Below are 16,148 nucleotides of genomic sequence, written 5' to 3'. Positions count from 1 at the left end.
ATCTGACAGAGTTCTTGAAAAATAGGAATATTTGTAGCCAGCATTGAATATCCATCTGATTTACTGCGACCTGGAATGAGACTACTGAGATCCTCTCCGGTTTTATCTGTCTGACATAGGCAGCATTTGCTCCAATCAGTTTTCACATTTGACGTCTTCTCAATAGACATTCTGTAAATGTTATAGGCTTCAGGCCGAGGGTTTATCCTTTTACCACCTGTAACCACAGTTAACGAATATATTTTGACACATTCAGATATGGGATACAACTAAGTTCAGAAAGGTAGGTTCCCTACACCTAGCCCGATCGTTCATCCAGTATCATTTAAGTCCCGTGCGATCTGTACACCATCCAGGTAATTATAGCCCCATTACCTTTGGCTCAGCTCTCCTGCGCTGGCATATCCTGTCAATTCAGGTGCGGCTTCTAACAGACTGAACATTATTTTGTCCATGGGGCTTATAAGACAGCATTTGGGACACTGAAACATGAACAGTGTGTCCGTAATCAGTTGATACTGGACCCCATTATGCCCTGGTTGTGTCATGACAATCACTCACTTACATATGATATATTATAAGAATGAGCTGAAAGGATTAATTTTTATAACTAATACATTCAGCTCACTTAGGGAATTGAATATCAAGTCAATGATTCGGTTTAATGGCAATAAAAGGCAAAAATTGACAATATTTGCTTAAATTCATCTCATATATGTGCCTTTGTGGATTGTAGGACTCATTTATCGGTTATTTATGTGTCATTTACTGCTTTTCCATCCCCTAAAACATATAATTTGACTCAAAAATTGTGAAAATCGGTTAGATACTTTGTAAACTAGCAATATTGGATTTCAGAATGGCGGCCATCTTGAAAATGGCGGCCATCTTGGATTTTTTGAGTGGCTCAAAAGTTTTTTCGGAAGAGTAGACCATTGAGAGCAATCGTGCCAAGTTTCATGCTTGCTTACCAAAATGAACGATTTTTCCTTAATCTGCTCAGCTATGGGCCCAATATAATATAATAATAAATTCAAAATCTGCATTAATCAAAATATCATATTTAAGCGTATTTTACGACCGGGCAATGCCGGGCAACCTGCTAATATGTGTGCGTGTGTGGGGGGGGGGGAGAGAGAGAGAGATTTTTCGGCAAACAGTTAGGAAGGATATATCGCACGGGAGAAAATAAATTTAAATAACTGTATAACATCTTTCTTTATTGGCCCGGAGCTATGCATTAATATTTCGTTTTTTTTGTTTGTTTTTTTTTGTTTGTTTGTTTTTTTGTTTTTTACATTATCATTACTGCACGTCAATAATGCAGTGGATTCGTTGCTTGTTGCCTTTTTCTTTATTTCTCTCGAAGAATTGTTCTCCCAATTAAATATCCCAACAGAATATTTTCCTTAAGCATCAAAATAAACGGCATTCGAAGTAGAGATTTATACTTACATGGAATAAGTGAGAACCTGGCGAACTTCTACGCAGAGTTGTACATTAATCAACACACAAGAAACCTTTTCCGTCTATCCGCCCACTGGTTCTTCTGCAACATAGTTCAGGAAGGCACACGTCTATCGTTGTCATCTCAATTTTTTCTACGTTGACTTGTTATGTTGTGGCTCTTTAGCATGATCATAGTGTAGCATCGGTGTTATGTTGTGGCGGGCAGTGACTACGGTCAGAACGATTATTATGATTAATAGTTAAATTATTTAGGTTAAAATTCAGAAGAATTGTTTAAAAGAATAGAATATTAGTTAAAATATTTTAATTGAATATTTTAAGTGAATATTTAAATTGAATATTTTAATTGTGGAATTTTAATTGAATATTTTAATTGGGGAATTTTAATTGAATATTTTAATTGTGGAATTTGGGCTTAAGGAAAAAAGTTATGAAGTAAGACAAAGCTAGTTTGGAATTTGGTTTAGTAAACAATGATGTGGCTTGTATGACAAACAAGATTGTCCATTCTGGCTTACGTCAGAGACATGTAAGCCAGGAGAAATCAGAATTAGGAGTTATGCTGTAACAGGAAGTTAAAGAGAAGAGTTGTGTAGTTAGCTAGCCACTGGGTTAGTTACCGGACAGGAGTGTCTCTGTGGTCCGATGGAAGCATATACGGGCCAACTAAAGAAAATGTAAGGGAGAATATGAACAGCTGCACATTCCGAGACGTGCAACATTTGAAAATTAAAATATGGAAATGATAACTTGGTGTTTTCTGTGTTCCATTCGGAAGAAGACGCCTTCCGTCAGAAGAGAGGGAGATAATTAATTAGGTATGTGACCTGTCGGTTGTCACCAGTCATTGTTAAAGATTGTCCGTTTATTGTCCCGTTCGTTATTATTAATATGTGAAAACACCCACATACACATAGAAAGACTATTACATATTACATATGCACGTAACAGATCAAAACGTACAGACATTCCATATACAAAGAAAATTCTAATCACTAGACGATACACAATCATCGGTTACAGACACACGTATATCTTATATACACGAGACATATATAGACAAAATCATATAAACTCGGCAATAAAACAGACTCATCTGATGCTAACTGTACTAGCCGCATGCTCTATTCGCCTATTTTCGCAGAGACAAATATATGTCATAAGTGTATATGAATCTCAGTAATAGTGTATATGAATCTCAGTAATAGTATTTAAAACAACAGTACTCGTTTTACGGTTCATTGGTTTATTCGTTTTATATTTTAGTCTATAAGCATTTCATTAAAAAAAATTAACAATCCAAACTGAAAACAAAATCATGAGAGGAAAAATATTTTTTAAAAGTTATTTGGAAAAAAATAGCCTGTTAAATCATAAATTTTGAATCTTGAAAATAAAAATAAAAATTATATAATCACGGCAAACCAGAAGAGTAAGTGACCCAAAGTCAGCAGCAAACAGTGCTATGTTAAATTGAGTTCCTGATATTATGGACTGCCTGTTTTGGGTCACTTACTCTTCTGATTTGAGAAGCTTTGTATTAATGTTGGTGCTTGTTCAGAATTTTCCGCGTAACAAAAAATAAAATTTAAAAAAAATGGACAAAATTACTAAATCACGGCGTGAGTGCATTGCGAAAAAAATCATTTTTGTTGTTATATATTAAATATTATTATCTTAGTTTGTTTACCTTTACGGACGTGACGCTGTCTTTACTAGCCACGTCCGCTATTTGCCTATTCTCGCAGAGAGAAATAGATGTCGACAACGTAGGAGGTGCCTCCAATAAGTTTCCAGGCTTTTTTCGTATGGGCACTTTTCTTATCCTTCGAAGCAATGCACTTGTTGCACTGTTCCAACTTCTGAAAGGCTCTATGGAAGTCCTCTTGTGGTGAGCGTGTCAATGACGCTCATCACGGCTTCTTTCAGCTTCTCAATTGTTTCATAACGACAGCCTCTAAGAGAGCAAGGTTTGGACTATAGGACAGGTGAAGAATTGTCTTGATGCCTATCTTTGTCAAATAGTCTGATCTTCTCTGAGTACCCTCGGGACAAACTTCATGCAAATCATCTGCATTTTTAGTTCCACATGAATAATTGTGCATACAGTTCCCACACTGACATCAAACTGTGCACTTATTGTCTCTATAGACACACGACGGTCCTTATCCATGGATCTTTTTATTTGGCCAATCAACTCTGGAGTTCTGATTTCCTTACTCCTCCTACACCTCTCAGCATCCTCACAGACTCCCTGCTGCCCTTGAATCTCTTATGCCACTCAAAACTTGATGCTCGATTAATGCAATATTGTCCAAAAGCAGTCTGAATCATTCCATACGTTTCTGTGGCATTTTTTCCAGGTTTAAAGCAGAATTTTATAGCATATCGTTCTTCTAAAGTGTCATCACGTCCAGATTGCATTTTTGAAATTCACCAGCTATGCTAATCAGACTTTAGTAGAGTGTAATCCAATTCCTGTTGTGGCTGTTCATTTGAACCTGAAATCATAAAAATTGGTCAGTCATCTCATAAAATTTATAGCAATGACATACTGAATTTTCAAGAGTCTACGACAATTTAAATGCCTTTAGAAAAAAGGCTGGAAACTCAGTAATAGTATTAAAAATAGTAGTATCCGTTTTAAGGTTCATTGGTTTATTCCTTTTATACTTCTGTGGTTAGTAAATTCGTGAAACTATATCTGATATTAAGTGTAGATAACTTCCCTTCCTTAGGTGAATTCTTAAACAGGATGGATGAAAATCAGACCTTATACTTCTAACTATAAGGTGTTACACACACACACACACACACACACACACATATATATATATATATATATATATATATATATATATATATATATATATATATATATATATATATGCTGCACGCACATTTATAGCTTCGGCTCAGAATGGGAAGGACTTTGGGATTTTTCCTTTTTCACTCGCATGTGGTCTGTAATCGTTTTCTTCTAAATTTTTCCTACGAAATCCTGATGATGTCCCCTGAGATAGGGACGAAACGTTGATTGCTATTTTATTAATTCTCGGTTTTCCTTCTCAAATAACACACACACACACACACACACACACACACACATATATATATATATATATATATATATATTCCCTCATATTATATATACACACACACATATATATATATACATATATTCCCTCATTATATATACACACACATATATATACATACATATATATATATATATTCCCTCATTATATATATATACACACACACACATATATATACATATATATATTCGCTCATTATATATATATACACACACACATATATATTCCCTCATTATATATATACATATATATATATATATATATATATATATATATATATATATATATATATGAGGAATAATATGCTTATTCAATTATATTTCACCTTTTATTTATACCAATCGTTTTATGTATTGTGTTTTACATGTTGAAAGAAGAATGAAAAAGCTTTGAAACAATGAAATGAAATATATTAACAGAAAATACAGAAACGCATATTGGTTGAGTGGGACTCCGCTTAACTGGAAGGACAAAGTAAAGTTTAGGACTCACTCCCTTCGAGTTACAGCTCCAGACTGCTCGATCGCAGAAACTGATTACCGGAAGTTACGTCAGGAATAGTCCATCGTCAAAATATGTATTCGCCCCAACACCAAGCTTTTTCTTCGTAAAATCTGTTAATATCTCTTACGTTTAGGATCGATCGTTAGTGGATCGGTGACTTTCCTTTTCCGAACCAATTGTCGGGGTTCAGGTGTTGATTCGCGAGAGTCAAGATCGAATGCCTCGAAAATGGACTCGATTGTTTCTTCCTCCAACGGTGCTGTTCTGCTGGTGCCGTCCGAGTGACACTTTCTTAATTGATTCTGGTGGCGTTTATGAGTATGTCTCGGTCCTTGCACGATATATACCAAGTTCCCCACTCTCTTACTGATCGTATCCACATATTAGAATGAGGTGTTATTCTTGTAACTCTTGAAGATAACTTTCTCTCCCGGGATGAAAAGTTGTCACTTGTGGTTTTGTCTGCTTCGGTAAGATCTAACCTATCCTATGAATATGGTTTCCGCCGATGAGATCGCTGTTGGAGTATAAGGATTAGGTGTAATTCTGTACACGTGTAAATGTTGGAGGGCTTCATCCGACGGTGTACCTTGAGCCTTCTTCAATACTTTTTGAGTGTCTCTACGAATCGTTCCGCTTGCCCATTCTTCTATGGTGATATTGGGGCGTGGTGATGTGTTTGATCTGGAACGTACCGCAAAAACATTTGAACTCTGCAGATGTGAACTGAGTTCCATTGTCGCTCACGATGCAGTCTACTAAACTAAAACAGTTCATGTAAAAAAATATTGTTGTCCCTGATATGGGTCGTTTGCATCTTAATACTCCCGATTACTTGGTGTAGCTATCGACTACGATTAAGTAACAGTGGTCATCGAGAGGACCTGCAAAATCGATGTGGATTCTTGCCCTTTGCTGGTCAGTTGTCGCCCAAAGTCTAATTGTGATAGGTGGTGCTTTTGCAGTTAGGGCGTTACCTCTAAAAGAGTCGATCATTCCCATTACGCCTTTGTACATATTAGACCAGTATACGTAGCTTCTCATTAAGCTTTTCATCCATTTTTTCCAGGGTTTCCCGTGTGAAAATTCCATAGAATTCTTTTCTGGGGACTTTTCGAAATTACCACTCTTTCGCTATATAGTAAGATCTCCTCTCAAAGCGAGAATACTTCTGAAACATTGCTGTCTTTCATAGCAATCTTGCTCTTGATGCAGCAAATAAAGTCGTCTTTTTCTGCTTATCATTTAATTTCAGCGGAGGGATACTGGAAGCTCTCTAATTGTGTTACTGATCATTGTTTTTATTTCGGAATCGGGACGAAGTGTTGCAATTATGGAACCCTCAAAATGTTCCCTTTTCTTCGGTATCCATCTGGGTCAGCCATCCGCATTGCTTATTCGTTTCGATGATAGGTACCCCAATTTAAAGTCATAATCTAGTAGGATAGTACCCCATCTCAGTAGTTTAATAGCATTATACGTTGATAAGCCTTTCTTGATCCGGAAATCGTCAGTAACGACTTATGATCTGTTTAACGTGAACGTTCTGCCATGTTAGTACCTATGAAATTTTTTTACCGCTAATATGATACTTAGAGGTTCTTTTTCGATTTGTGAGTACTGTCTATCGGCTGGTAGTAGTGTGTGGATGCATGGGCGATCGGTTTTTGGTACCGTCGGGCATTATACAAGCTCCAATACCATATGAGCTTGCGTCGCTATTTTCAGCTTTGGGTTATAGTGCATAAGAAACTGTTCCGATCGTAGAATATCCTTGATTTTTTTCAAGCGTCGCTTAACATTCAGGCATCCACTTTCAAGTTTTTTTTCCTTCTTTAGTAGTTCATTTAGTGGTGCGCGCAAGTCATGCATGTTCTTTATGAAGACCTGCCAGTCCCAGAAAACTTTGGAGCGCTTTTACATTATCGGGAGTAGGCATGTTCTCTATGGCTTCTGCCCTCTGACGGTCGGGGCGTCTTTCATTTTTATCAATTATGTGACTTTATCTCGTTCATGATAGAAATCACACTTTAATTCTTTTATTTTAAATCCGAAGTTTTGAATTCTTTTAAAAACCTCGTGTTGTTTTGGATGCTTGCCTACAGATTTACTAGCAATAACGATGTCGCCCAAGTGAGCGCATGCGAAGTCGAGTCCGCCCAGCAGGATATCCATGACCTGCTAGAAAATCGCAGGTGCGATCCTGTGTGTATTGATGCAGAGGATTTTAGAGCATTCTTCCTCGACGTGTATCTGTAGATACGCGTCACTTGAATTCTCCTTAGAAAATATTATAACACCTTCTACCATATATATAACATATTCTTCCTTCTTTGCATGTTTTTTTCTTTTTATGATTCCGTTATGACTTTTACTTGTCGGGCTTTTTTTTCTTCTTTTTTTTTTTTTAATTAACACTAACCGGGTTTTGCTTGTAAATTTTCGCGCGTAAATTCTTTTTCGAATTAGTGTCAATTGTTATTTGGGATTCGAATTCCTTCGTCGCCAGTTTGTTGTTGTTTAAATGTTGAAAGAATAACGAGATTGCTTGGAAACAGTGAAATGGAATATATATTACCAGAAAATCAGAAACATATATGAGTTTAGTGGCACTCCACTAAACTGGAAGAACAATGTAAGGTTACGACCCATTCCCTCTCAGCTCCAGACTGCTAGATCACAGAAATTGGTTACCGGAAATGACGTCAAGAATTGTCCAGCGTCAGAATCTGTAGGGGTCCCACTCCAACATTTATGAGGCTAGATGTAACTACAGAGCATGTAAAAATAAATGGCAAAAAGTCTATATTCTAGATTCCAAGATGTCCATCTTACCGTTTATTTCTTTCGGCATGTTAAAATATTCAATTCTTGACAACACCTGTTTCATAGCACAGAACCATTCATATAATTATTATGTCAATTTTCGAATCGTTACCGCCCTGACTTATTAGAAGAATAGGAAGTCATGATTACATAAATCCGAAAAGATCGGAAGAGTCGTTGCAATTGTGTTTTGTCATATTTATGCAATCTTTGATTTTAAAAGCAATGTTTCTGCGCTACGGAACAGATGCTGTCAAGAATTGAACATTTTAACATGCTGAAAGTAATAAACGTTAAAATGGACAGAATCTCTGAATGTTGAATATAGACTTTAATATATATATATATATATATATATATATATATATATATATATATATATATATATATAATTTTAAGCGATTACATGTCCAGTTCTTTCTACTTGCAGACAACTTCGCTGTGATCGTGTCACAATCCATAAAAACCTCTTTGCTTCGTATATCATCAATGGATTCGTATGGATCGCCCACTACGCCAGCAACGCCATTGACGGGAGTATCATGTTACTCAATCCAGTAAGTATCACTAACGACTTACGTCTTGATGCGTCCATGCATGTATATGAGAGGTTCTGTTCGTCCGCGAATTTCCCTGCGAATACAGCTTTTTATTGGACATGGAATTTCAATTGTTTTCGATTTTTATGGGGGGGGGTATTTATTTGCTGCCCACCACAGCAAAATGTGGCACAAGGCCGGAAGGTGGAGAACAGGTGAGCTCCCCTAAAGAAAGGGCACTCTCGCCTCAACAAAAATTGCCAGGGCACCCCGTCGGCATTCCCCGATAGGGGCGCCTCAGGCGACAAGCAATTTACTTGCCCCACCGGAAAGCCCGGTGCCAAGGCCTGGAAGGGTGGACCTCCTAGGTAGTACCCAAGCGATGTACTCAGTCCGACAGGTGCTGGGCCGGTTTCCGGCCCCTCACCTGTCAGGCTGAGTGTCAAGAACGGATCCTTAATGAGTACGACTACCCTGTCTCCCTGCAGCCAAAGCTGCTAGGAGACACATCATATCCTACCGGAGTATGACATGGGAATATTTGTTATTCTATTTTATAGGGCTTCTTATAGCGACGCATAGGTAGGTAACTTTTTTCCATGACGAACGACGCCATATTGAATATGTGATTTTTTTTGTTTGTTTTTTTTTTTGTTTGCATATGAAGATCGAACATAAGCGGGAAAAGACAACAACGAAAGAAAGATAATGATCGGGACGATATCATTTACATGCATTTATATATAGACTATATTTTTTAACCCATAAAAAACAGGCAAAAGTTATATCCCATTGATTGAGTACTTTATACCAGTCTATAGTTGAATATGGTTAAACCTGTGCTAATTTTTTGCATTAAATACTAATCTCTGTCAATCCTTAACTGTGCATCGAACGGAAACCATAATACTTAGTCCGCTGCACCTTATCATAACAAAGGTCCATACTAAATTTCAACTATATCGGACCAGTATTTTCTGAGAAAACTTATAGAGTAAATGTGGTATTGTGGTGTCTAATCCCTATTAAACCTTAACTGTGCATCGAACAGATACCATAATAATTAGTTCGTTGAACCTTATCAATAGTATATGTCTATAGAGAATTTTAGTCAGATCGACCCGATAGTTTTCGAGAAAATGTGGAACGAACAGGCAGACAGATAAAGGGAAATCTAGTATAGACATTTATTTTATCACATATTAGATTTATCAAAGATAAACATAAAAAAGCTATAATATATGATACGCAAAAAGAGGATGCACATTGCAGACGTGAAATCTACCTAAAAGTTTACGTTAAAATTCTCTACAAACGATCGAAGCAGACAATAATTACCAGAGTAAACGTAAAAGGTATGTAAATTCAGACATGCAGCAAGCTTTTTAATCAGTTTTAGGGCGAGAATTTGGCTGGGAAGAGGTCAAAGTTTACCGAGTTGACCTTTGCAGATTCTACCAAACTCCCCCACCAATTTTGGGTCTAAATACTTGAAATTTTAGATGTACGTTACTTGGACATGAATCAAACGTTTTAATTTGATTTGAACCCAAAACAATAAATGTTAAAGGGTCAAAATTGGGGTCAAAGTTTTAAAAAAATTGACGTCTGCGGCCTCTACCAACATTTCTCTACAGTAGTAAAGGAAGCCTATTATATAGAAAGGCATTACCGTACATATTCACAGTTTTTAATATATGCATATGCACATAAAGTTATGAACAGTTCATAGGGCCCGAGAAAGGCTGGGCAGAACTGCTAGTTTTATACTATTTGGAAATTTTTCAGCACATCAGTAGTGAACATGCCTCGCTGAGATAACTGTCTGTAGAGTCCCTGTCTAAACTGGCACAGAAATGAAATCTGACAACACGGCTTCAGCTATGTAAGATAAGAAAGGTGCCCAACTGCGAAAGACCAAGGCACAATTTAAAATTTCCCATCCTAGATGTGTATCTTTTTTATACTTCATAAATGAAGAGTCATTCTCATTTGTTTCCAGTATAATTTAGGGAAGATAATTTGAATATCGCTCAAGGGACATTACTCTATATAGGCAAGCACAACAGGAATGAACCAGAAATTTTTCTGTCGAATTCGGAAATCTGCACAAAATTTCGAACAGAGTCCTCTATTTATTCCACGGCGGTAGCATGTTCTTGTTGCGTCAGCCATGACTGAGTAGAAGCCCTAAGTAATTAGTAATTGTATTTTTGAGAGTTGCCTGCACTGAGGATTGACCTTCAACCTCTAGAACAGTGTAACTTACAACTGAATTTTACCAAGTACTTTATCCACTACGCCACAGGTCCTAGCAGACTTCTACCCGTTTATGGCTGACTGAACAAGAGCATGCTACCCCCATGGATAAAATAAAAGGTTTAATTCGAAATTCTCTGCAGATTCCAGAGTTTTCCACAAGATACACCGGAAGAAGGTCGAAGGTTACATTGATTGAAACGTTGTGAAAAAACACTCAACATGAGAACAGTAGTTTGAAGGATCGAAATTATACAATCATTACTCCTCATCTCAAAAATTCAGAAACATAAAAAAAATGTTTTAATGAAATGATGAACAAGAATTTTTTCTGCTAACTTTTATTTTGAGGACAACGTTGTTGTTTTTTTAACAGGAAGAGGTCACCGCTTATCACGGCTGAAAACCTCGAAAATAAGGATTAATAAATGTTGGGTCCTTAGTGAAACTACACCGTGATGATCATTACTGATGGAACTTGGGCTGGTATTGGTTTAATTGTATAAGTAGACTGTTCAAAAGTTATTTACAATTGACTTGAAAACGACGATGTTATAGTCAACTAGAAAGCAGCCCTGTGGTATTGTGCTGCACAAGCAGATAGTTCTAGAAAAGAAACTTTGCTCATAGTATCTTCGTTTAGTTTTAGGCACAGATAGACAATGGTGTAGTGGATAAAGTATTTAGAAAATTCAGTTGTAAGTTACACGCTTCTAGATGTTGATGGTTCAATCCTCAGTGCGGGGTAACACTCAAAATACGATTGTGAACTACTTAGGTCTTCTACCCAGTCATGGCTGATGGAACAAGAGCATGCAAACCCATGAATTAAATAAAAGGCTCTGTTCGAAAATTTGTGCAGATTCCGCGTTGGACAAAATACGCCTGAAGAAGGTCGGTTACATCGACCGAAACGTTGTGAAAAAACACTCAATGATGAAAACAGTAGCCGAAGAATTAAAAATAAAATACGAATAATCAATCCTTATCTAAAAAAAAATCATAAACATAAGATTGAGGATATATGTTAAAAAAAAAAAATTCATCAAATAATAAGTTGTCCCTAACCGGCATTACCCGGTACTGCATTTACTTGCAATTTTTTTTTTTTTTTTGCTTTTGTTTTTTTCTTTCAAAAACTATGTCCGTTTTGTTTTTATTTTTTTTTTTTTGGGGGGGGGGGGGTTATTTACAAAGGTGTCACCACTTATCAAGGCCTGGAGGCCACTCGAGGACAAGGGTTTATGAGTGTACAGTAGTCAATGTGAAAATATCGTAGTAATCATTGGTAGTGGAAATTTGGTCAATTGAATTACTTAAGGGGATGGTTCATCAAGAACTTGTTTACATTGGACTTGAAGACAACCATATTGTAGTCAGCAAGAAAGCAGGAAAACAAAAGAGAGTTCCACAGACGTGCAGTTCTAAGAAAGAAGCTTTGTTCATGGAATCTACGTTTGGGTTTAGGCACAAATAAAGAGTGTGGGGAAATTATTGATAGTGGTTTCAGTTAGATGAGTGTTTTTCGTGAATGTTTGGTAGGAGGAACCATAGATTGGAGCTCAGACGAGCACTTGTCATGGAAACGATAAAGCAGAGACAGGATCGCAACGTCTCTTCTGTGGTAAAGAGGTTGCAGGGAAGAGAAAATGGTATACCCCACTAAACTACAAAGTCTATTTTGAACTCTGTCAAGGAGAGATAAAATTTTTCTAGCAACTTCTGCCCAGATTTGACAACAGTACTCCATCCTTGGGAATTCTTGGCTCTTATACATGTAGTGAATTGCATCAAGAGTGAGATATCTTCTGGGGCAGTAGAATGATCGCACCATTTTTCCAGCGAGCTGGGCAATAGATTTGATTTTGATGTATGTGTTCCATTTCAGATCAGGAGTAAAGGTCAGGCCTGATCGATCGATCGATGCCTCCGTTCAGTCTCGAAAGACAAAGGATACAACTGTAGGGACAGTTGCGCATGTAATTGGGAAGCAAGAGTTGTGCAATCTCTAACCACACCTCTCCTGAATCGACATTGTTTGGGTCCAGTGGCAAGGAGAAGACCAGGATGACTGGAAACAATGCCGAGATAAGCGGAGAGTACATAGAGCTCCTGGAAGTCCCAAATGATCACCCATTTAGTACTGACCAGGCTCAATGTTGCTTAACTTTGGTGATCTAGTGGAAACCGGTGTGTCAATGTGATTATGCTGTATATAAAAGTCAGACCCAGAAGCATGTCAAAACATGAAGCCTCCCCAAGACGAGAGTCATTCATTTCATTTAATGCCAGACGGGGATCAGTGTTGATGATGTAAAGATAAAAGCTTGGGTTTAGATGCATTAAAAGTAACCAGTCACCTCTCTCTCTCTCTCTCTCTCTCTCTCTCTCTCTCTCTCTCTCTCTCTCTCTCTTTCTCTCTCTCTCCCTTGTTGTTGATTTTTTGCAACATATTATTTAGTTCGAATCAAGAGTATCGAATAATAAAGGGCCATATTTCTTTTCAAACATAATTCCGATCTGACCAAAGTATTTTCTTGAAGAAAGCACATTGAATTACATTTTATTACTCTTACAAACATGCTTCGAGGATCCACAAGCAAAACTAACAATATTGATTTTGTATAAAGATATCGATGACAAAAAGAAACAAAACAAAATTTCTATAAAAAATATTATTTTTAATTTTAGATGATTTGCAAATGCTTACACATTCTGGCCCAGTACACCTTGTTGAGCAACTTTTCTTGGATGCTGTGTGAAGGCGTTTACCTCTATACGATGATCGTAAGGACTTTCGTGTCGGGACAGAATACCGTTCGTCTGTGTTACGTCATAGGATGGGGTAAGTCAATCATCACCATCATCATCATCATCAGCATCATCATCATTATCATCGCCATCATTATCATCATCATCATCATCATATCATCATCATCATCATCATAATCATCATGTGAAATAATAATTTTCTTTACTTTATAAATTAATATATATTCGTATCTTCGTTTCATGATACGTTTAATTTACAAAGAGAAAGTTTCTTTTATCACTAAAACTGGATGAATCATCATCATCATCATCATCATCATCATCATCATCATCATCATCATCATCAGAGAAAAACATGTACGAAGTAGGAAAAGGATAATATTGAAAACAAAGCAAAAATTAATCCTGAATCGAAGAAGAATATTGACAGTAGTTGTATACATATACATATGTGTGTGTATGTACAGATATAAATATATGTACACACATGCATATCTATATATTCACACACACACACACACACACACACACACACACACACACACACACACACACACACACACACATATATATATATATATATAAGATGTGCCTTCAATAAGTTTCCAAACTTTTATCATTCGGACACTTTTATTGATAGTATACACATTAAACTCCAGTTCACTGTGAAGTAATCTCCTCTCGCTGCAATGCCCTTGTTGTGCCATTCCCACAAATTCTGGAAGGCCCCATAGAAGTTCTCTTGTGGGAGTGTGTCAATGAACATCGTCACAGCCACTTTCATCTCCTCAATTGTCTCATGACGATAGCCTAAGGTTTTCCTTAAGCTTAGGGAATAACCTAGTCACAAGGAGCAAGATCTGTACTATAGGGAAGATGAGGAACTGTGTTGATTCCCACCTTGATCAAATAGTCTGTGACAAGAATATAGCACCCTTGGGACAAACTTTGCGTAAATCTTCTGTATCTTCAGTTCCTCTGCAAATATTTGTGTGCAAAGTTGTCACACTAACATCGAACTGTGCACTTATTGTCTTTAATGATGGTCTGACTTCCTTACTCCTCCCACACCTCACATCATCCTTCACAGACTCCCTGTCGTCCTTGAATCTCTTATGCCACTCAAAAACTGATGCTCGATTCATGCAAATCATGCAAAAGTAGCCTGGGGCATTCCATGCGTTGCTGTAGCATTTTTTTTTCAAGTTTAAAACATAATTTTATTGCATATCGTCCAGATTAGACTTTTGAAATTAACCAGCTGTGACAATCAGGTTTTAGTGGGGTGTATTCCAATTCCTGCTGTAGCTGTTCATTTGAATCTTAAATCCTAAAAAAATTGTCAGTCACTTCAGAAGATGTACAGCAATAAAATACTGAATTTCAAGAGTCTACAACAATTTTATGTCTGTACAAAACGTCTGGGAACTTATTGAAGCAACTCATATATATATATATATATATATATATATATATATATATATATATATATGTATGTATGTATATATGCATATATATATATATATATATATATATATATACTAGCAGGCCACCCGCTGTTGTCCGGTCGTAAAATACGCATAAATATATTTTAATTCATACAGAAACTGGGACATGTGCATACGAGCATTATATTTTTTTAAACCGTTCACCTCTTGTAAGTAAAAAAGAAAAATACTCGAGCTGAGATCGAAACCAAAACCTAAAGAGAGTGAGTCATATACGATAACCATTAGGCCAGCGTGACACTATCTTTAAAATGCGTTTTCAAACTACTTATTCTTAATATAAGTAATCTGCAATGTGAACAATTCACACATGCGAATCCGTGAAACAGCAAACAGATAAAAATCCGATAACTCCCGTGTAAGTTTTCAATTTTTACCTCTTAGCAGCCTTTTTTTCCGGATGAAACTGAATTTAAAAGTTTTCCACATGTCTGAATACCCTATATACCAAATTTCAAGTCTGTAGATCAAAGATTCGTTTAGTATATAGGTTGAGAAGTGTCCTCACATTCAGACATTCTCATTTTTATAGATATACTAGCGTTGCCTGGTCGCAAAATACGCATTAATATTATATTTTAATTCGTAAAGAGACTGGGGCATGTGCATGCGAGAATTATGTTTTTTTCTAAACAGTTCACTTCTTGTAAGTAAAAAAAAATATTCGAGCTGAGATCGAAACCAAAACCTAAAGACAGTGAATCAAGTACGATAACTTTTCAGCCAGCGTGACACGATCTTTAAAAAATGTTTCTAACCCGACTTACATTTAACATAAAAAAATCTGTAATTTGAACCATTTATGCATGTGCAATCGTGAAACAGTTAGCGAACAGAGAAAAATCCGACGACTTCCGCGTACGGATTTTGCAATTTTTACCTCTTAGTGGGCCTTTCTTTCCGGATGAAAATTTTTTCCACTTGTTTGAATAACCTATATACCAAATTTCAAGTCTGTATATTAAAAATTCGTTGAGTATATAGGTCGAGAAATGTCGTCACACACACGCACACATTATCACTTTTATAGATTTATATATAGATAGATTAAAGCATTTTGAACGGTTGGCCTTTGACAAACCCCAATTCTGTAACTATGTGGCTAGCAATTGGAACGTATTAATTGCTAGAGAAATTCCAATATTTGTCGTGTTTTTGGCATGATATTGAAA

At 36.6% G+C, this 16,148-nt stretch overlaps 1 protein-coding gene across 2 annotated transcripts in view; it reads left to right on the top strand.

Annotated features, from left to right (window-relative positions):
- LOC145263104 (calcitonin receptor-like) overlaps nt 1-16,148 on the top strand; it is a 379,387-nt gene that overhangs the window by 314,880 nt on the left and 48,359 nt on the right. For both annotated transcript variants that reach the window (XM_080120034.1, XM_080120035.1), the window contains exons 6-7: nt 8,329-8,455; nt 13,388-13,541. In XM_080120034.1, coding sequence (XP_079976160.1) covers nt 8,329-8,455; nt 13,388-13,541 — 281 coding nt within the window. The remainder of the gene's footprint in view (nt 1-8,328; nt 8,456-13,387; nt 13,542-16,148) is intronic.

The sequence above is a fragment of the Euprymna scolopes genome, chromosome 38 (assembly GCF_053919585.1).
Source record: "Euprymna scolopes isolate OS-2025 chromosome 38, ASM5391958v1, whole genome shotgun sequence".
Classification (NCBI taxonomy): domain Eukaryota; kingdom Metazoa; phylum Mollusca; class Cephalopoda; order Sepiida; family Sepiolidae; genus Euprymna; species Euprymna scolopes.
Note: the sequence above shows the minus strand (reverse complement) of the source record. Positions and strands in the feature narration are given on the sequence as shown.